The 23186-nt window shown below is 40.4% G+C and overlaps 1 protein-coding gene across 2 annotated transcripts in view; it reads right to left on the reverse strand.

The window, feature by feature from the left end:
* Window positions 1–222: 222 nt before the first annotated feature.
* The window catches only part of rai14 (retinoic acid induced 14), a 34951-nt gene continuing 11987 nt past the window's right edge, over window positions 223–23186 (reverse strand). Inside the window, exons 3-21 of one of the 2 annotated variants that reach the window (XM_072371920.1) lie at window positions 17247–17377; window positions 14411–14499; window positions 14099–14163; window positions 13193–13250; window positions 12914–12984; window positions 9062–9168; window positions 8737–8921; window positions 8202–8227; window positions 7381–7467; window positions 7002–7091; window positions 6664–6789; window positions 6058–6153; window positions 4824–5549; window positions 4203–4651; window positions 3362–3530; window positions 3096–3263; window positions 2733–2891; window positions 2556–2621; window positions 223–2115 (exon numbers count right to left, since the gene is read on the reverse strand). In XM_072371920.1, coding sequence (XP_072228021.1) covers window positions 2029–2115; window positions 2556–2621; window positions 2733–2891; window positions 3096–3263; window positions 3362–3530; window positions 4203–4651; window positions 4824–5549; window positions 6058–6153; window positions 6664–6789; window positions 7002–7091; window positions 7381–7467; window positions 8202–8227; window positions 8737–8921; window positions 9062–9168; window positions 12914–12984; window positions 13193–13250; window positions 14099–14163; window positions 14411–14499; window positions 17247–17377 — 2955 coding nt within the window. In that variant the 3' untranslated portion in view covers window positions 223–2028. The remainder of the gene's footprint in view (window positions 2116–2555; window positions 2622–2732; window positions 2892–3095; window positions 3264–3361; window positions 3531–4202; window positions 4652–4823; window positions 5550–6057; window positions 6154–6663; window positions 6790–7001; window positions 7092–7380; window positions 7468–8201; window positions 8228–8736; window positions 8922–9061; window positions 9169–12913; window positions 12985–13192; window positions 13251–14098; window positions 14164–14410; window positions 14500–17246; window positions 17378–23186) is intronic. The other variant, XM_072371921.1, reaches the window with a different exon arrangement.

Below are 23186 nucleotides of genomic sequence, written 5' to 3' on the forward strand. Positions count from 1 at the left end.
ATTTTCAGTTTAAATAAGTCACCAAAGGTTCTTTTTAAATAATAATAAATACAAAAAATGCAAAGCATCACAACAAAGGCGCGAAGGCACACCTGAATTTACTAGATCCCTTTAAATGTTCCACTCAGCTGTTGGTCAAGTGTCAGATGGGGTAATGTCACCTTTAAGTTATAATGCGGTGGGCAGCAGGTGAGAAATATGAAACACACAGATGACAGTGCAGTAGTTTGAAAATTTAATAAAAGTGGGCAAAGTACAGTTGGCAACCTTTTTTTATGTTTCTCATCACTACAAAACGGTTAGTAAAGAAACAACCATGAGAAAAGTTGCTTCTTCGATTTCCCTGTCTTGGTACAAAACATTTCAGTCAAGGCCTAAAGAGAAGTTTATGATATCTTACAAGCTAAGATACAAAGACATGCAAAGACAGTTCAAAGCTCCTGAGTGACTCACTCACATCCACATGTGGTTAATCTGACTCTAGTTAAACAGTGTTCAGTGCTCTGTGTAGGTGGAGCAGTGCAGCACTGCTTTGTAGAAAGGTGATCGGTGGCTCTTAATACAGTGCTAAAGGTAAAAGGAGTGTGGAGTCGAAACAGTGCAGACGTCTCCACAAGACCCATCCAGAGAAAATGCATTTGAAACGCGCATTAAAAAGACTGTACAGTGTATTTCGGTACCTAAAGAGGAGCGACGAAAGAGACGGGGATATTACAAACAGAGAGACAGGGAAAAACACCATTTGTGCTGAATGCGAATAAATTAATGAGATGGCATAAGGAATCCGGGTGTAAAAAAACTGCCTGATTTCAGGCATGTGACAGGGGAACTTGACCACAATTTGGTTTCAGCCAGAATACGTGCTTTTCAAGTAAGAAGTCGCGAACAAAAGACCAAACTGTGGGAGAAGACAAGAGGAGGACGCGTTTCCTCTGTGTCAAAAAGAAACAAAAAGATGTTGATGGCATACTGTTAGGCCTTTGTTACAACTGAAATGTTTTTCGTTTTTAGATCATTAAAGCCAGCCTTCTGTATGAATAACAGGAAGATGAACTTATTCAAGAGTCACGAGAACAAACACTGTGTTGTTGTACGCAGAAAAAAGCCTCTCGTTCACACGAAACGCACACAAGGCCATGAGAAACACAGCGATCAAACCTCTTCATTACAGTACAGTTACTTAGAAAACATGTTAATGCAGTTCAGTCATATATTAGACTCGGACTGTTGAATCTGTCAGAGAACCGTGGACATCCCATTTAGACTAAAATAAAAAAAATACTGTTGTATGATTAAATAGATACTGTTAACAGTGCGCTTTGTGTCAGAAACTCTCAGTGTTTTCATTGGACTGATTAGTGCACACTTTCAGCATGTTTGTGTCACACAACACACACAAACTGGAACTATCACACTTGTGTCATGCATGTGGTTTAAGCTAACTGAACAGTTTGAGTGTGGAGTGGTAATGTGGAGAGACTGAGCTACAAATTTGACTGGTACACACGCACACGAGAAAAAAATGAATTTGACCAGTCAGCTGGCAGATGTAGAGATCAGAGTTGAAAACTTTTATGAAACCTTTAACCCCGTTTACATCTGGTGTGAACATGCGATCTGTATCTGGATCCTTATACCTAATCCACTGGTTTTTGCCTTTCTTCTGCAACTGAAGTGTGTAGTATTCTTGCTTGTGCTGGCAATTTGATCTGATCTAAAAAGTGCGGGATGGATTCTTCTCAAACAGACAGACAAACAAAGAAAATCCATATATACGAGTCTGCTTTCTGTCTGCAGTCACACCACATATTGACATACATGTGCTTTCACTCATCCAGACAGCTTATTCAGGTACAGGTGTGCATGGGGTAGAAGATCATAAAGGTTACAAATGAGCAAAAGCTATGAATGCACGATTGTAAACCAACTCCTTCCAAACAAATATTCCAGGTTTCTCCACAGGCACAATGTGTAGGGCTGTCTTCAGTTTGAAAGACATTGTGCGTCTGCAGCCACCCTGACTGCATCTCAGCAGGCCTCCTTGGCTTGACTTGGCATCTTGCACATCATCAGGATTTGCTTCAAGGCTTTCTGTACGTCCTCATCCATCTGACCCTGGGAGCACACAGCACAGCTTCAGTTAAACTACCAAATAAAATAAAACATGTTTTGTGCATTTAGTTTTGACTAAACCCAAAGAAGTGCTGCACATTTGAAGCTGTAAAGTAAATCGTAGGTTTCTAATGTACTGAAAAGCATGTGCTGATGTTAATATATGATTTTTTTTTTACCAAGTAAAAAAAAATCCACATTCTTTAAAGCCTGTGAAGCGTAAATAAATGCTGACATTTGAAATATTTGCCCATTTTAAATAGTCATTTGCAGGAGTGAATTTTATACATTTCAGTGCGGTTGTTCTGACTCTAACCATTCTTCTGAGAGTAGTGAAAGCGCCATCGGACCTAATTATTCTCTTAGTGTTACTTCTCAGAGACGGTCTTTTATTTGGGAGGTGTTATCTTTTAGAACAGATATTAATGCAGTTTTATATTCACCTGAACAGCATAGAGGAGATGCATCCTGTAGACTGACACTATTTCATTGTGCTGCTTCTTTGATTCCTAGAGAGGCACCACAAGGTATCATCTTAGTTTAAGTACATCAAATTTACTTTTATTAAGACTGACAGCAGACCTATTGTGTCACATAAGAATAAGCTGAATGAATCTTACCGCGAGCTGGTACTGCAGTTGCTTAATTTGTTGCTGCAGAGTTTCCAGCTGCTGGGTTTGCTGCTGTCTCTTGGAGGGGGAACAGGAGCTGTAGGAGTGCTGTACGAGGCTGCTCAAAGCATCCTTGAGTTTAACTACTTCCCGAGACAAGTCATCAATCTGAAAGGGAACAAAAAAAGTCTGTTTGAGGCAACAATAAACATAAAATGTAAGGATAGGGAATAAATGAGATGGGATTATCTAGTGTGTCAAGTTTAGGTAAACAAATGCATTACAAGCTGCGAGCGACCCATGAGTCGTCTGTCAGTGAGTTCACTGACAGACTGATGGCACTTACACAGTGTCTACCAAATCATTACTGACCCTCTTGTTCTTTTCTCTTTCCGAGGTAACGTGATTCTCCTCCAGCTGTTTGAGCTGACACACAGCATCCTGGGACTCAGCCAGTCTCGAGGTCAGCGTCTGGTTCTCCTTTTCCCTCGACATCAGCAGCTCCTGCAGGGCTTCCCGCTCTGCACTGTTATCCCGAGCCTAACGAATGAACGGGAGGACACACAAGTGCATTTGAAGAGGTTTGTCAGGCTCTTCTGTGGACATCTTGTTTCACTTTTCTCACTTGTCCTCCCCACCTTCTGCCACACATCAGCCATCTCCAGCGCCATCTCGTCCTGCTTCCTCAAGGCATCCTGCAGGAGCTGCCTCAGATGGTTGGCATCGGCCTCCAGCCGCTCCCGCATGCTCTCGTGCTCCACGCGGGACACCGAGTCATCGGGGGTGACGTCATTCTCATTAGTTGTTCTTTTTGTGAGACAAGAACCACATTTCAATAACGACAGCTTAAGTGCATTTATTCCAGGTGATGGAAGAAAAAAAATGCTTGAATTTGCTAAAATATTTGAACTACAGACAGCAGACAGGGTCAGTTTCGCAGGAATAAATGGATATAATCACTTTTACTCCCCATCCTACTGGTTTCCAAAGAAATGTGCTTTCACTCGGTGGCTTTTCTTTTTTTGCTCAGTTACATGCAACTAAATGGAATTAGTTTTTTCTTAGAGGCTCAAACTTGTCGACTTTTTAGGATATGTCTTAACTTTGATGTAATTAACGAGTGAAAAGATGAGACTGAGTTTTTACAAAGACACAGATGGTCACATTGATACATCTAACCCTCACTCTTCATTTGCTATTAGTGCAAAATGAAGACATCAACTTGAGCGATTAAAAACAAGCTTGTTATTACCATGATGTTGATTTTACTTTCTTAAATGGTAATTTGTAATCTGCTTTGAGCGAGCTCATAAATGAGTCTAACAGTGTTACATCTGAAACACGTTGGTTGCAGAGGTGGCACCACTAGTATTGATTGTTACAAATGAACATCCTTTAGGTACTCATTTTTGGTGTCGATAAGCATCTGAGTACTGATTTTTCTGACAAACCCACTCTATTGTCAGTTTCTTTCCTCACCTCATCTGAAGGGCATCCACCTGCATGGTCTTTTGGTGTAGCTGTTCCTTCAGGGCTTCTAACTCACTTTCCATTTCTTTGATCGCATTTCCCATAGATGACATAACCCTCTGGTGGTCGGTAAGGGCAACAGAGTTCTGTGCCTGCACCTCTGCCTTCTGTCTCAGACGTGTAATGTCCTCCTGCGCAGCCGAGTACTTCCTCTCAGTTTCGGCCAGCGACGTCTGCAGCTCCTCCACCTTACTGCTCAGCCCCTGGACTTGTTGCTCCGCAGGGGCAGATGAGGCTGCACTGATCTCAGCTTGGGCCTCGGCCAGCACTTTCTGAGTGGCACTAAGCTGACTGTTGATTTCGCTGTAGCACTGTGACATTTCCAGCAAGCGCCGCTGAAGTGCAGCAATGACCTCCTCTTTCTCAGCCTTCATCTCCTCAAAGCCCTTCAGAGCTTTCTAGACATCAGGAAAGAAGACATGACAGGATTAATGAATATCATGAAAACAGCATGTGGTTTAAAAGAAGAATGTGCTCTTCTTTAAAGTCTGAAAAACTGACACATGCAGCATGAACACACTTTCAAAACTGGCAACGTTCCCCTCTCTGTCAGACGCTGACAGGTTTTACCTGGAGCTCCTTGACTTCCTCTTGTGCCTCCGTGTGCTGCTCCTTAATCTCTGCTGTCCTCCTTTCTTGCTCCCTCACCGTCTGTCTGTCCTCTTCTGTTTTCTTCAGCACCTCTTCCAGCTGCCTGATTCGCTCAGCAGCTTTATCTCGCTCTGACTGTGATTGGACAAGCTGAGCTCTCAGCTGTTTTACCTCATGTTCAAGTGTGGAGGATGTATGTTGCTGGACCTCCTGTTTCTGTGTGGATTCAACTTCTCCTTTCCTCACCAGTGCTCTCAAATCCTCCACTTCCTCCATAGCTTGGTGGTATCTCTCTTGAGTGTCTGTCAGCTTCGCCTGCAGCTCAGCTAAACTCTCCATCAGCTCACCCTCTTTTTCTTTCCCTTGTACACTTCCATCATCCTCTCTTTCTCTGCCCTGTTCAGATTTCAGCTGTGCTTGAAGTAAGTCGTTTTCTTTCTTGGTTTCAAGCAGTTCCATCTTAATGCTCTCTAGTGCCTGTCTCAACAGCCCGATCTCCTCCTTGCTCCCTCCTTCGCTCTTCTCTTTCTCAACTTTAACGGAAACAGCTTCTGGACGGTTCCCTCCTTCGAAGTGGGTTGTGGCAAGCACCGGTGTCTGTGAATCAAACTCATCCTGAGTGGAGTGGAAGGAGGAGTTTGAGGTCATGCTGTTTGGACGACTGTTCTCTGTCAGCTCCACATTTCCTTGGAGGGACGGATGTTTCTGTGTGTTGAAAGAAGAGTTCAGGAATGAGCTTTGAAAAGTGTTTCTATTCGAAAAGGCTCAAGCAATAAATCTTTATCAGTGTATTTTGGATTTTTGGTTGACTGCAATGATCGACTTTGGCTTTTTAACAATTTCTGGACATTTTATTCCTGCTTTTTCCTCGGAGGAATCAGGCAGACTGTTTGACAACAAAAATAATTTATAATTATAGATATATACGGTATTAAACACCATTACATTGTTGCTACTCTGCCCATATTTACACTGCATGAGCTTGTGGTAATCATTCCTGTTTTCAGTTTATTCTAAAATGGGGGGAAAAAGTATTGTGACTTTTGGAAATGGCCTTTTGGATTAGTTTTTAAGTTATTCTTTAGCTCCTTGTGTCCCATGTGACCACATGCAGCAGTTACCCGACTTAAATACAGTGTGCTTGCTGTTACTATGAATATGTTCAGTCATTTGTTTACGGGTTAACTCTATCATAACCGAATGGGTTACATACCTTGAGTTTGCTTGCAAGTTGCTGGTTCTCCAAAGTAAGAGCAGTAATCTTGGCTTGCAGAGCAGAAACCAGAGATGCAAACGCTGTTTTGTTGACCTGTCGACACACACACACACACGTTCACATGCCACAGGGAGACATAAAGGCAACGTTAAGGACCACTGCTGCCTGTGAAACAAACAACACAAGTCGTGACACGTTGTAAGCTTAGGTGAGACCTTCAAGAATGCTGAAGGAGAAGAAATTCGGCTGTTGTCTGTTCTGAGTCTAGCACTAACCTTAGAAAAGTAGTTCAGATTATTGAAAATAAATGAAAAGTAGAACAGTTATTATTTTTTACAGTCCATAGAAAAGCGTTTAGGATGACATCCACCATGTCAAAATGCCTCTTTATATCTTTTGCTGGAGACTTTTGAAGGAAAGCCTTATGAGTGGTAGATAATAATTGTATATCCATAAACATCAACTGTAGGTGCAGTACTCCACGTTGTTTGTTACTCCTACTACGACATCATTGACTTTGTTCAGGATATTTGGTCTCGTCAACACAGCAGTTTTTAAAGTCTGCAAACACATAAAAAAACAGTATGGTTGGTCATTAATCACCTCAGGAGAACCAGTCACTGTCTCCTCCATCTGCTTCAGGTCGCCGATCGTCTCCAGCAACATGTTTGTCTCCTCATTAAGCTTCTCACCGTCCCCTCTCTCTGCTGTACCTCTAATGTCGTCCTCCTGTGAAATGAGGGGAGGAGGAGGAAGCGAAGGGTGGCGGGAAAGGGGAAGAACAGGCAGAGGGGAAAGCTTACAGAGGTCATGGTAGGAATTTACATAGTTGATCAATTACATACCACCACAAGCCTAAATGAAAAAAACAAGGCAACCTAATGGGCAGTGCAGCTTTGGAGTTAATATATTGTTTATTGAGTCAGGTGTGTTTGTGTCACCTTGTAGTTGAATCTCTTCGGAGTGTCACTTTTGTTGGATGTGGGAGTGTTTGTAGATGTAACAGCAGAAGGAGAAGAGGGTCCAGAACTCTACGGAAGGAATAAAGTTAGTCAGTTATGGATGAACTTTCCTCATAAAATCCTAACACGTCAGATCTGTTCTTGAGGTTTAAAGATGAGTTCAAAACATTTTGTTTATTATTTCTGTTAAGAAAGCACTGGGGTGGAACTTATCAGGTAATACAGGACTAAACACTCTCAGACTGTACTCATAAAGACCGAACTAATCATTTTATGAACATACTGCAGACATGCATTAATATTAATATAGGGTGGGACTCTGATACAAGGCGACAGATACACAGAGACATGCATTTACCTGCAGTGGGCTAATAGGAGGTGGAGGTGCTTTTCGTTTTTTGGGAGTTGTGATCCGCTCATCACTTAACTTAGCTACTTGATCATGCTGAGGAGCCAGCAAAAGAGGCAGAGGGGGAAGGCATCAAAAAGAGAAAAAGAAAGGTGGGATTCAGTGCTGGTTAGTAAGAGGATAGTAAATCAGAGTGCTACAATAAGTTGTGTTTTTCAAAAATGGCAAGTGAAGTTTCTTTTATCAAAGCTGAGAAATTTGATACGAATGCATATGTGAAGCTGCAGGAGAACTACATTCTGTACAGTTATGCAGTTCAAATGAATTTTTGCATTATTTATTCACCATGTTTAGTTTATTTTTCTATGTAAAAATAACAGCAACAAAAACATAATAATTACAGAGCTAAGAAAAGGGGTAAAGTTACACTGTGGTAGAGAACTTTGTGCCTCTTTACGGTGGGATTTAGCAAAAAGAAAATCCTGTGATCTCGATCTAAAACAACCATTTAACGATAAGCATCTGGACTTCGAAGAGACAGAACCATGAAGCGGGCTTTTTGGAGTTAAAAAAAACTCCTAGAATTGGATGAGGTGATAAAATAACTGTTTCTGATCAATTCATTATGAGGTCAGTTACCACCCTTCATATATTTTCTAACCCTTTTACCCTCCATTGTCTCCAGTACTCCTTTTCTCTTTTCAAAACAAGTCACAGTGTATCACTAACATATTTCAAGATTTACACTCTTAGATGATTACAATTGGCTGTTGTCTTTCCTGTTTTTTCAGTAGCATTTGTATTGAATAGTATTGAAAAGGATGTCTTACCTGTGGACTTTTAGGAGACTTGGCATCTGCCAAAAGAGACACCAGGAAATGAAAAGCACGTTAAACAGCAGCAGTATAAAACAACCATCTCAGGCCAACGTAAGTTACAGCGAACAGTAACAAAAGTTCTCCTACAGATGGCAGTGCTGCCTTAGTGTTGAAACCAGAGCAGCACACATCTGCAGGCTGTGTGTGTGTGTGTGTGTGTGTGTGTGTGTTTTTGGCTGGAATAGCTCCCACATAAGAGGCAAAAATGTGGACCTGACGTTATCAACGGTTAAGTGTCAGACAGGTTTGGTTTCACTTAGGGAAAGGACCGACAGGATGAGGTTAGACATAGACTGGGTCAGTTGTTGCACTTTCCCTCACTAAATTGACAAGTTGGTGCATCTATGATAGGCCGACTGACATTAAAAACACTCGTCCAAATATTGTACCCAAACCATTACTTTTCTGCCTCAAAACTTAGCAAAAGTGTGGGTCACACCGTTTTACACCTTGCTCTGTATGTGTTGTGTTGTTTCGTAACTCTCACCTATGAGCGGGTTTCTGTTCAGAGCAGACATGAGGATAGATTTAGCTTCAGAGTTGCCTGACACATTGGTGTAGTGTACGACATCGTGGCCTTCCGAATCTACAGCTGACAGGTCTGCCCCGCGCTGAACCAAAACCTCAACCACAGACACTGCATTGAACTCGGTGGCAAACATCAAGGCGGTCCTACAAAACAGAAGGACCCAGACATAAACGCAGTGAAGTACATACTGACCAACAACTAAACATCGAGCCGTGACGGAGATTGTGTCGCACCAGTAATTCATCAATTGGATGTCTCAGACTGGTGTAAACAGTGTTTTTACCTGCCAGCGTTGTCAGAAGTATTGATTTCAGCCCCAAAGTCTAGTAAAATGCTGCACACTTCAGGATGATTGTGTTTGGCTGACAACAGCAAGGAAGTGACACCGTCCTTTGAGACAAGCAGATATTACAAAAGCAGTCAATATGATGAAAATACCCGTCACAGATTTGTATGGATACACACGCATAAATCATTGTTGATGTCATCAGGATGTGGGCCTTGACACGGAGTGTGTCAGCTATCTGTTTGGTGGGAGAAGTCTCAGGTTGATGTGAAGACAAGGTGAATGTGTCCTGTTGTAAATGAAATTCCGAGCTCCTGGACAGACAGCGTTGTTCTGCTTTCAATATTACTGCATTTTGAGTACATGCCATTAAAATGGTTGATTTATTTATTTTTTTTCACCAGCACAATTAAAACAAATATACACCTGATCCTATTAGAAACCATGACTAATAAACACGACACGCTCAAATTACTGACAAAATAGACTGAATAGGTTTTAGCAAGGAATATTATCAAACTGTTTTAAATGAATCAGTATGCTTTCATTATCATCCACATGTGGTTTAGTCTCCAAGAACCCAAAAATGTCTTTACGTCTACAGCATGTGCTGCTGCTGGTTTCAAATGCCCTTGTTTACAAAGACTGATTAGAAAAAGAATGCTTTGATTTGACCCATATGGCAACCGGGGGGGGGCAGGATCTTTTGGAATAAAGTGCAAATTTGAAGAAGAAAGTTGTGTGGCCACAGGAGAAGTAGATATGTTCCATGTAGACCAAAGGCATCTTTGAGGGGAAGAACCAGCCGTAAAGCAAGTATTCATCTAAGAATAGATTAGAATAGATAGATTCTGCATCATAAAAAAGGAGCGCTGTAAGACACATGAAGACATTAATTAAGGGACAATATTAGTTAGTTTTTTGTTTTTTTTTACAGTAGAAAGAAAATAATTGAAAAAGCCTTTTTTAAAGTAACGAGTAGGTTTGTCCAAAGTTTGAACTGTTCCTCTATGTGTTCCTAAATAGGCACCGTTTCAAAGATCATCAAATATTTTCTTGTCCAAACAACTTTTAGAGAAATGAGATATATTCACCTTTCACATCACTGTAGATGACTAAGGGAAAATCTCCCAGTGACATAACTAAGGCGCTAAATGAGTGGGCTCAGCAGAGTTTATTACACGGTTGCCAAAGCTGACCGACTACAGCAGTATTTCATTAAAAGGAGCACATATTTCAATAGGATTGTCAGATTCTAACCCCAACCATGACATTTAACCTAAACATAGCCCCGTGTTACCTAAGCCCAACCAAAATAGTTGATTGGCTAAGACTGATGAGAAGGTCACAGCCTCAGAAGAACTGCGACCCAGAAGGCTCAACTCAATAAAATATTGATTGAGCCAGGAATAAGTTAAAAAGTTGAAACTGAGGTTATTATGAACACAACAAAAAATAAGCACATTTCCATTTATGTTAACAGTAAAACAAACAAAAAATAAGGCACAAATCAAAAAGTTTTAAAAAAAGCAGAGAGGGAAAGCAAAGCCTGTGAGCATAGCTGTGTGTTTTATATTACAAGGCCACTGCTGTTTCTGCAGACTAAAGACAACGAAACTATGTTCTGGGTTCCTCTGAGCTCTGCTAAAGACTTTAACAGCCCCGTGTCTGCTCTGCCCAGTCTGCCTTTCTGCTGCTCTGGAATCTAAAAGGCAAAAATCATTTTGTCCTTTTCTGGGCAACAGATTCTGTGCGTGTGCGTGGGTGCACAGGTGTATTACTTGGCTTGCGTGTATAATGTAAGTTACGTTTAAAACCTGCCAGTACTTTAAAGCCAGATTAACCACATTTGTGCAACAGTGTATAGCTTGGGCAGAACTGAAAATCACAAGGGCTTGTTTCAGTCTGAGAGGCCTGTTGATCAAGGAAAACACATGCCCCAGTTTAAAGCTTAATACACTTTTTCAGGCAATGGCGTTGTCAATATTGCATCAACACTGATGGAGCAAAACTGCACTTGGAATATCTTGTCCTGCTGATTCAAGGCTTTAAAGACGGAGGACGGTGAACTTGTCTACCAAACAGCAAAGACCTAACCTGAACATGCCTCTGCAGATTTCGGTTCTGTTTGTCCTGCTTCTATGTAGATGCATGTTCTGGAATAAACATGTATTAAACTCTTAGTTTTATGACCAAAAGATGACATACTGTACAGTAACATCAGAGCCTATGTTTGCCTGACACTAATCAACCATCACACTAAACTTACTAAAATCTGACAAAAAATGTATCATCGTGTTTATCAACCATTACATGGATACCATTCTTTATGTTCAGGTGTTTTTTAAATAAATAAAACTTTGCATATCTTTATGTCCATTATCAGATGCATGGCTTTCTTTTAGGATAAAGAAAGCAAGATCATGTTTATCCTTGGTTGACCTTTTAAAAAAAAGATTATTTGGGTAAATTATTTAAAATAGGAAACGCAACAATGTAAAAATAATTTTTGACCCGAAACGCATACAAAAGGATGGACTCATCTTAGTTGTGGAAAGAACACAGTATTTCTCTCCAAAAGCAAACATAAGGTTATACAGAGCATATGATCACTATGTGTGAGCAGAATTAAAGATTACACAGAGCTGATTTTCCACGAACATGTGTCTGACACAATATGTTGACCCTGGCAGATGATCCTCTGTTTCTTTCTAGATCTTGCTGTGTGTTTATTTAAGTCAACTATATTTCAGGTAATGAAATACGATTCAGCCACGATGTGCGCCAAAGGCCAACAAGCTGGCGTGTTCTGCTCAGTGTAAAAAGCTTTATGCACCAGACTACTTCCAGGTTTGCAGTCGGCGTCCACTAACAGAAGACAGATCTGCTCAAATCTTCTACACATTTGCAGCTGGTTACAGCGGGAGAAGTAAATGATATTCAGCGAAAGTGACATCGTGATTCAGCTCGCTTTCAACAGCAAAACAGCAGCGAAGGCTTTTGTTTGCCCACAACAATATGGCTGTCGAGTTTGAAAGGTGCAAATGTAGAAAACATGCGTTTTTAAAGGAAAGAATCGTTTTACTTTGAAAAAATAAAGTAATCCAATGTTGACAGCGAGTCCTGAAAAACACGGAATCTGTCACTACTTAAAAATAAAGATGAAATCAATTTTAACTTGCAATAACATTTTTACGAGAGCGTTGAGGGACTATTGTGTGAATGGGTTATTTTCTAAAGAGAACAGCAGCGGCATGACAGTAAAATGAAAATAGACAGGCGACATCTCAGTTACTTTCCTCTCCTCTTTCTCAATTTTTTTAAACACACAAGGCATTTCATGCTCACACATCCCAGCTGGGTAAAAACCACAGGCATGGTCTGTCACTGCAATGAAGACCACATGTCTGCGGCTGGAGTTCCCACAGTACTCTGACCCTCTACCTTACACACGCACAGAAGTGCACACAGCATTAATCAACCTTCAAACACCGGACAAATGAGGGGAAATGTCAGTTCATGCAGATCCTTCGCGCTGTAGATTAATATTTGTAGCAAGCAACTGCAGTTGATGTAAATCCTAATGTTTGATTCAAAGCACGTACAGAGGTGCAGACAAAACAAACACCAGGAAGGTAAGAGTCTCGATAGCATGCAAACAGTGAATAAACAGATAAAACTATAAGAAAATCTAAAGTTCTCTTCTAGAAATTTCCCTGCAGAAAGTGATGTGAATGAGACTCGGTGGAACATATCTGTGGTCTTCATTCTGTTTCAGAGGCCCCCTTCTGTCACGCCAGGAAAAAATAAGTGTGGGGGGGGAGTGCAAGTAATAATGAAAGCACGTACTGTGTCTTTTACGTTGATGGGACTCTTGAGTTCGCACAGCAGTTGAACAATCTGGATGTTCCCACTGGCAGCTGAGGAGAACAACAACAAAAAAACAAAACTTTCAATCACTTCATTCCAAATATGGCAGATGATTTTTATCCAAGTAAAATTAGAGCTTAAACTTAATCTCGCAAGAAATTTTCCCATGTCCTCCTGAAAGCAGACTAAGCCACAGTAAGCTACAGTACATTAAAAGCCTGTGTGTATAATTAACTCTCAGGCTAATAAGACACTTACCAGCATGATGCAGAGCAGTTTTTCCTGAGCTGTCCAAGGCATCGACGGGACACTTACTCTGGATTGTGGAGAGAAAGTAACTTTCATTAAATGAATAGAATTCAATGAAATCATTCAAAGTAGATGCACTAAATAGTGGTCTGCACTAAATAATGCATTTGGTGTTGTGTCTGCTGCTAATGTCTTTCCTTGAAAGACATAAAATATCTTGTGGCTGCATTTCAGTCCCTTTTAAAGTTCCTGCAATAACTTCAAAAGAGAATGTTTACTGTAGGCTGTTTACTGCTGTGGCTTTATGTAAATGAAGTTTCATGAGATGTAAGAACAAGCTGTAAATGCATCAGAAATCTTCAGCTGTGAATAATATATTAGTTTGGTCCTTTCTTTTTATCCTTTACTCACTGTGACATACCTTAAACCTTATGAATAATGGTAGAATCATTTATTGATAGTGGTAACAAACAAATCTCACAGGATCATTTGGAACACCTGAGCTTCAAAAAGACTGTTGTCTGACCCGGTGGGTGTGTGTGTTGGTGAGATGTTGCAGACTGTCATGTAGTCAGGTCAGCAGATCGGAGCAGGAAAAGTAAGTAAGTGTGTGTGTGTGTGTGTGTGTGTGTTTGCGTGCCCTCCTGCTCAGATCTGCTGATCTGCACATACAGTCAGCAGACTGAGGAGATGAAGCTGAGAAACTGTCAGCTTTCAGGCATCTTAACAGAATACAGACAGTTCACACTGTAGGATTCATATGGTTCGTGTTGTGCTTTCACACAACACAACAAATTCCTTTTTTTTTTCTCTCCACCACAGGGAATATATCCAGAAGAATCCCGCTCGTACTTGTTAACAAAAGATTTTAATCAAACAAATCCGGTTCATTTAAAAAGGCACCCTTTACCTCACCTGAATGAGCCTTCTGCAGCATTCCACATGGTTGTTTTTGGCAGCCAGATGCAACACAGTAAAACCTTGACACGAAATTGAAGAAAGACCCAAGTTAAGTCTGGATTAGATTATTAAAAAAAATGTAAAAAGCGAGTAAAAAGGTAATGGGATATATTTTTTTTTCTTTTCTGGTAAAATTGGCCTACAATGTTAATACAATAGATACAGCATTACATTTTTATATTGGAACATTTTTATATTATATTGAAAACACAAAGAACACAAAAGAACACAAAACAGTACCTAACAGTTAATAACTACAATACGTACCAGCAGCATCAGCAGCGGTCAGGTCAGCTCCATGAGCCAAGATCGCAGCGAGGCAGTCGGCCTGACCCCGACATGCTGCTACATGAAGACTGCACACAAAGCAAAAGCATGAAATTAATTACAAATAGTGCTGCAACAACAGAGGTGTTTGTTTAGAACTACCAACAAGAAATTGGTGCAGCTCAAGTAAAGAATCTCAGGTTGTACAAACGTATAAACAAAGTTGAAAGCAAGCAATCATTTTCCTCCCTGTTTTATAAAATGAAGCCTTTTCCCCTCTCTGGTTTATAATGGCAGAGATTCCTCACGGGGCTTCAGTTCAAAGTGGAGCTCTGGTTCATGTACAGCGATCCCTGTATGTTGCATTTCTTTAATCCTGAAGCGGTTTCATTTCTTGGCCGACTTTCTAGTAGCTGATGTTCAGGTTTTGAGAGCAAACTGCTAACCGACTAAGTAATTTAATTTCGGCTTAATTCTATCCATCCATCCATCCATTTTCTATACCCGCTTAATCCGTTGGTCGGGTCGCGGGGGGGCTGGAGCCTATCCCAGCAGTCATCGGGCGGGGTACACCCTGGACAGGTCACCAGTCCATCACAGGGCCACACAGAGACAAACGAGACAAACAACCACACACACTCACTCCTAAGGACAATTTTTAGAGTCACCAATTAACCTAACATGCATGTTTTTGGACGGGAGGAGGAAGCCAGAATAGTGCGTTTAATATATCAAATAAAAAAGTGTAACAGATTATGTTATCACAAAGTAGCAGGAGCGGACTCTGATTATTAGGAACACTACAAACTATTTCATAGTTCAGGTATGTTACTTAAACTAGTGAAGCACCGTCTACACAGGAAGATCAAAAACAATTGCTCTGTATGGTCTGAACTGGATGAGCCTGTTTGTGTATATGTATGGATTAATTAAGGGCAATTAATACAAACCCCTCTCCACCGCAGTGAGCAGAGTGGAACAAACCCTACACATGTCCTTCCTCCCCTGAGTGTGTACGCGTGGATAATACACACAAAGGAACACAACCATATCCACATGCCTCTCAACCAGGTTTTATCACCATAGAGATACTGTAGACTCCTCCATTGTGCGTTGTGAAAGATCGGAGGACTGCGATTCCAAACCGCCACATTCATCATGACACACAAAGACTGTGGGTACGCACCCTCCCGTGTGCTTCTGTGCTCCAGTTTCACACAGAGAAAAGGTCAAGGATGCGAACTTGTGGAGAAATAAAAAAAAGGCTATTTGTTTGTGTCAGCATGTGAAAAATCTGCAGATATGTTTTTCGTCTGACCCCTCATTTCCATCTACTTCGCTCTGCGTGAGCCTCTCAGCACCCTGAGGTCGGCAGGTGTTGCGTTTCAGAAAAGAAAGAGGTCAAATATTAACACTGAGCCTCTGTGTTATCGACGGTCTCAACCAGTGAGGCTAGAAGCTCCTCTGCCTCCGGAGGAATGAACTCGCTCTGAAAACACTGCGTTTCACGGAGGCGGAATGAATGGTTGCAAAATGTTAACCTCTCATGAACTGGAAAAAAAAGAAAAGAAAAGAAGACGTTTTTAGAAGGGCCATTCATTTTTAATATTGTTTTTGTGGTGCAAGAAAGTGGTTTCATAAGCCAAAGACTGTGAGCACACAGTGTGCCGAGGTATGTTTAATCTTTAAACTGTTAGTGAAAAGGAAAAAGACTGCTGAGTTTTTGTTTCACCACAATCATAACGTTTCTTATAAGGCTGGTCAGACATTTCCAAACTATGCAGAGTTTCATACATTATTCAGCTTTGGCTTTTTGGCTGCTCTCGTTTACCTTCAGAAGTCCCTGTGCACTGTTATCTCTTACTATGTAAACCCTGTTTTTTTTTTGTTTTCTTGGAGAACACAGATTGTGATTCTTGTGCATTTAATTAACCCCGAAGGGAATTTGGGTCAACTGGTGTAATGAGATTCATGTACTGATTATACAACCCCCCACAAATGTTATGGAGAGATGTTCATGCAGCTTCTTTCATTCTGAGGAAAAAAAGAAGAAAAGAAACCACAGATATGACGCAAAGCTATTTTATCTTTTATCTAAAAAATGTTGATTCCATTATTTTACTGATTTTTTTTGTTCGGATCAAGCATAGGAGAAAAAACTAAATATGGAATCAGCTTTTTAATATGCATTTTTTATAAAAAGGTCAACCGAGGAAGAGGACAGAAAACTAAAAGCAATAAGCCTTGAAAATAGAAAAGGCTCAACATGAGACATTAAAACAAAGGGCAGAAGAGGGAGTCTGTGTTCGTGACCAAACTGTAAGAAAATGAGATTTACAGCCAGAGTAAGTTAACTATCATTAATACCTGAATACAAGTAAACTAATTTACAGCAGGCTACAGAGAAGCAGCCATGGACTGTAGATGATTGGATGAAAGTGATATTCAAGGATGATTCACCAATCTGCTTTCTGCAAGGAGATGAGGACAGAACGCAGCTCCAAGGAAACATGAAAAAAAGTAGCAAATTTCCACAGTATGTCAGGTAAATGCCAAGTGAAGATGGCAGACATTACCGCTACAGAAAAGGCACAGGTGGACTTATATTAAATCATGGACACTTTTCTTAGTCAAATAATCCAAAGGTCAGGTGGTAGTGAGGTCATGTTTCAGGCTGATAATGCATCATCCAACAGAGCAAAAAGTTTTCTGAAGGAAAGACGTTTCCACTTCAGCGACATGGCAACGTTGGAAGTTGGAAGGTTGTACAAAGATGAAGATAAATAAACAGCACCAATAAAATAAAATAACACAAAAGTTCCGTGTCAGATCTTACGCCGATTTTCCTTCGCTGTCGAGCTTTACAGCGTTGGCACCTTTCTTTGCAAGAAGGGCCGCAACTTTCTCCACCTCGCCATTCTCCACCGCAGCAAGGAGGCGCTCGTCATTTTTGTTCCACTCATTGGCCTAAAGGGGGTGGAAAGAGAGGAAGAAAATAAGAGAGATATCGAAAGATAGCATCAAAAGTAATACACATTTCCATTGTTCTGTCTGTGTGCAATAATAAATGTCAACAAAGCTGTTTCCTGTAAAGGATGAGGCATGAATAAATAAATAAATGTATGCTGGAATATTATTAAGATGAAGAATAAGTCGGCAAATCCAGCTTTGCTGTCAAAATGGCAGAGAAGCCCCAAATGTGAGTAATGTGGTTCTGCTTTGGCCTACACAAAAGATTTGTTATCATATGTGCGCACACACAAACACAAACCAAATGGCTTGCATCACTGTAAAAGGCTGTTCACATACAGAGTCGTCAACTATTGGAAAGCTTCGAGCATGATCTCATTCATAGACTATCTCGCTCCGCAGCAGTTTAATGGTACAAGATACGACTCGGCGAGCTTAAAGAGCGCACAGTGAGCTCAGACCTCCCCGGACATGACAAAAGAAATGTAGAATTCCCAAGAAAGCAAAGTGTACTAAAGACAAAGTATCAAATGCATTTAAAGCAACTTGTGAAAGGAGCAGGTTGCAAAGGATGGAACTGAACACAAGTTAGCAACACATTTTACTTTTTACATACATATTACTTTTCAGTACAGCATCCAAATTGACCCGATAGCCCAGTGACCCTCACGTGATGAGGTGAACTCTATGACTCCATAAATACATGTGGTGGCAGATTGTTCCTTATTTTAGAAAGAGCAATAAGCCAACATGGCACTACGGGGTGTAAATAGCCTCTGTGGCAAACACCCAAGTGCAACCACCGCAATACATTTTGCACAGCTGGTGGAAAAATGCAGGGCTATAAAAATCCTCTCAATCACTTGAACAGCTACAGTAGGATGACCGCTGAGATCTGCAGCCTCGGCCACAGGGTTGTTAAGATGGATCAGCGAGGGGTGAAAAATAATTATTTGTCGTCAATTGTTGTTTTAAAAATGTAAAAAAAAGATTACTTAGGTCTTCAAAGCTAAATAGACTCAACCGTCACACACTTATCATTACAACAAACGTATATAAAAGGTACATAAAGAGTGTTCCTAACACAGCAGTTTTTATGCTTTGAGATCCATCATTGACATTTTTTGCAGTGTTTGCGAGCCACTTCATCTAAAATGTCGACGTTTTCATTTAAAACCAGACAAAAAGAAGCTAATAGTTTCAAGGAAAACTATTAGCTGACAAAGTTTTTCCCCTTGTAACTTAAAGAAATACAAGCGTCTCTCGCTCTGATCGCTGAGCAGCGAGACGCGACACAGCAGGGGATAGCTGGAGTCATTCGGACACGACCCGCATGCAGTGGTTTGGGTTTGTTGGTTTCAAAGCAGTCGGCAGGATTTCTCTGTGTCTGCTGGCAAAGAGAGTCTCATGATTTTCTCACAGACAGTCATGTGTTGTTCAATCAGTGTAAAGGGCGCTGAGGCAATCAATTACTAAAAATAGTGACATTTGAGAGATCATGTATCAGACATGGGAGAGTAGCATAATACTGAGTTTGCACTGCTTCGGTTTGGCCAAAATCATCAAGTGGAATGTAGAAGGAACATCAAAAGTACTTTGTTTACATTATTCAACACGTTTGAGTGAAACAGAGGCAGCATTTGTTCAACAGTCACCAGCACTCTCCTTATCTTATTTTGTGGATACCAGGAAGGGCAGAACCAACTGCTGTAATCGAGTGCCTTTGTGATCCGGAAACTGCGGCTAAACAAACCCACCCCTAAAAAATGAGAGCAGTCTGATATTAAGAATGATTACATGAAGCTTACCGCTTACTTTAACCTACTATGGTAGAATTCATGCTTGGACGGGAACAGTTCTGCGCCGTATCAAAAAATAAGCAACATCGAACCTCTGATATTGCATCTGACTCTGTATTGTTTGCATTAATTTGTGCAGAAATGTTTCAGTCTCATTCCTACCATCTAACCCTTCAGACTTCTTTGCTTTGTTAACATGGGAGGCCTTCTGACTGCAGTGAAATTGATTTTCACTGGATGCATGCTGGGAAGAACTTAAGCTCCTCTGCTGCTCACTTCTGGGGAAAATTCAATTGTGCCTGAACGCTTATTTCATGTAAACTTTGACTGATGCAGGACATTTTTGCCATTCTAGCTCACAAAGGGAACTGATATAGGCTCACAAAGCTTGCAATCTACATGTGCACTTTTCACTCAAAAGAAGGAAAAAAAGAGCAGTTGAAACGCCGTTTTACAGTGAAGGGAAACCACAGGTTTTCACTTTTCTTGCTTTAGGGATTCACACTAAAACTCTCACCGAGGACTGTACTTGTAACACCAGACAACCAGCACACTCGCTTCAGTAAAGATTTGTTCGTGTTTGTTTCAAGAAACTGAAAAGGACATTTAGAACATTTAGGGCATAAATAAAACCTTTTAGAAGGGTTAACGTCATCTGAGCCTCAACTATCTGTACAGAGGAGAGTCAACATTCGCTCTCTCGCTATCAAACTGAAATCTACACTGTTCCCTTTTATAACTACACCATTAACTATTATTTATAGTGGTCTGTCAGCAGAGAAACCAAACTTTGTACGCGTTCACAACTTCATGCACTTTTCACAAATCTGTCCCAGAATTGAGTGAAAATGTTTATAGATCTCTTATTTTCTTCAGAACTAGATTGATGTAGATGAAAAAAATAATTGAAAATAGTCCATTTTTAATCGTATTGATAAAATGTTATGAAAAAAAAAAAACTTGACCCAAACCAGTATAAAAAAACCCATGTAAGCGCTTCAAGAAATAATAACAGGGAAAACACGAATGGAAACTTGATCCTGACTAAGCGACATGCCTGTGTGATTTTTAATGGGCTTAAGAAAAATGAAGGGCAGTCAGGACAGAGCAGCATGGCATCAATAGCATTAGACTACAATACATTGTACTGGACAGGTTTAAGTGGAGCGGAATGCATTGCTCCAGTTTCGGCCACATACTAAAGTAGTGTCATCGCAGGGAGGCTGATGAAATACTCATGTGCTGGCAGAGAGCGCAAAATCAGTCAAAGTCATTGAACAAATGGTCTTTAAAAGTTCTCGACATCCAACAAGAGTTAAAGAAAATATTTCCCAGTCTCAGAGCGGAGTAACCAACTTTGTGTGCAAGAAGGGTCACTTAAAGTTTGTGGTGCTTACTTGTTTAAGTGGGCTGAAGAAACATGATTAAATCGTGTATATTTTGAGAAAACAAACTTTTTAGGGGGGTTTTAGTTATGCAACTACATTTATCTTTTGTTTAATTTCTTACTTGCCTGTATTGAAAATCAGGCCTATAAATGAATCAATCAATCAGTAAATCTGTGAATAGGAGGGTCGGGTATATCAGGGTCCGTGAGCTAGCAGGACACTAAATATGCAGTCCTGAGTCTTTCTGTATAGTGAAAGCGTTGTACATGTGGAGCTGGTCGGGTCAGATTTCAAGAGCTTTATCACAATATCGATAAAAAAAGAAGCAAATATATAAACATATAGAAATATGTCACTGGTTACTAATTAGCCTGGAAGACAATTGAGGCTCTGAGTGTACCACCAGGAGGTGAAATTCACTTCCTCTCTTGTTGTCAGCTTCGTTTCCTCTGGCTCCGTCTGTCCGCCTGCCTCCGCTTCAGCTCGTCCCTCTCTTTCTGTTTCTTGTATTGGGGTAAGTGTGTTTTCAGAGCGATCAGGGTGTGTGTTCCCCTTCTGTCTTTAGTCTGACACTCATTAAGACACAGAAAGAGTGCCCTGATAACACTAAGTGTTTCCTGTTTGTCCAGGCCTGAGGCTGGCAGTGAGGAACAGGACATGGGAGCAAGCAGCAACTGTGTGAAGAAGTAATTAATCAGTTTGGAGAGACACGCCCGGAGACAAACATGATGTTTCATTTTACAGATTTTATTCCACCTTAACTTTCTTCTCATCTTTATTCCCCTTTTCTCTGTATGCGATTCACAGGCATCGATTTCTATATTTTAGAAGCACTGAAAGAGGACTTTTAGCAGCATCTAGTAATCATTTCACTTAACAGTAAACTTCAGAAACAGTAGCTATCCAAGGTGTGTGAACGTTTAACCAAAAGACGTTTGGTTAAACGGCGTTAACATTTTTTCTTTCAAATATCTCCACTTTTTTTAAGGAAAGTAAACATAAAGAACTTTGATTTTTCATGCAGTGGGGCAGACTCTACACTATATTTTACCAAAATAGCTTTAGTTCCACCAGTAAAACTAGCTTGATAAGCAAAGAGACCAGAGGGTTTTCTTTGACTTCTAATCAATGTTATTACTTATCAAATCTGTGCACTTGGTGAATTCAGACGGAACTGAAAAATTAAACACAAGGAAAGCAAGCAAATCTCTTCTTGGGAAGTCGAATGTACAACCAAATTCAACGGAAATCCAAGTAATACTGTTCCAGATAACCTGTCATTGATTAACTGAACTAACAATGATAGCAAACTTCCAGTTAATAATTCTAAGAGGAAAAAAATTATAATAATAATCTGAACAAATTTCATGGTCATTGTACAGAATTAAACAGGAAATCTTGCTCTAGATAAGACTGCGGCAGGGACAACCAGAACAACCCGGTGCAGCTGTGAGCCAGGCAAGAATGACAAATCAAATCTCTTAAATAGCGAGTCGCTAGTCTCCTGTGAGGCTAAAGGACAGGAAAACGTTAGCTCATGTCAGGTAGATAAAACCTCCAAATAACACACTAACCTACATTTATCTTTTGTGCCAGTAAGAATTACGCTGCGTTTGGGATTTATTGCAAAAGCAACATTGGTCAGACATGAGGAGAAAGAGACAGGTTTAATTCCAGAGGGGAATAAGATCTATGCAGGGGGAACAGTTCATTGTTTAAGAGATGGAAGAGGGCAGCACACACAGGAAGTGGATAAGAATACAGAAGACTTTACACTGTACAAAATAGAAAGGAAAATGTGGAAAGAAAGGAAAGAGACTGACACATGTACAATATCTCTGCCCTTTGATCAGCAGCGGCTGTTAACTTCAAACCCCTTATCTGCAGAAAAGCCGATGCTCAAATGTCCTCAAACAATACATCCTTTCTCTTGGGCCACAGCTGAAACCGCTTACTGCCCTCTGTAGTACAAACACACACACACACACACCCTACAACAGTTTAGACTCTGAAACCAAGAATAAAAGAGTAAGTATGCAGAACAGTTAAACAAAGACCAGATGGTTGCTCTTATAATGAAAGATGCTGCCATATATTTCACAATGCTGGCAAATATGAGCCTGACATTGAGAGAATGAAACCAATTTAGATTATGGGAATACTTTTTTTTCTCCAGCAACTTTACCGACACTCTCCTCTTCTCAAACATCATATCTCACTTCAAACTAGATCATTTGGGTTTTACAGACAGAATGTTGCAGCATGAAAATCATCTGAAGCTGCAAAATAGATGAATAAAATGGAAAAATCTTTTAAAAACATTAAAAATTAACATCATCTTGAAAAAGATTTTAAAAAAAAGAATTCAGCTTAGCACTATGTTATATTGGTTATGGTGCTGTAAGCCAGTATCAAACTAATATGAGGAGAAATGTAACCTTTTACTGACAGATGCCTTATTATTATTTTTTTTAACTTATAAATTTCAATTGTGACCAATCGTGATTAGGGATGACTTCATCAGGCTCCAGAAAAGCTTTTAGGTTTTTCCTAGATGTAGCAGTTCTCCCCTGTAGTCTGACTCCTGGAGTTCCCCTGCATAGACATGAATAAGAATCA

The sequence above is a fragment of the Leuresthes tenuis genome, unplaced genomic scaffold (assembly GCF_036924035.1).
Source record: "Leuresthes tenuis unplaced genomic scaffold, fLeuTen1.0.hap1 SCAF_19, whole genome shotgun sequence".
Taxonomy (NCBI): domain Eukaryota; kingdom Metazoa; phylum Chordata; class Actinopteri; order Atheriniformes; family Atherinopsidae; genus Leuresthes; species Leuresthes tenuis.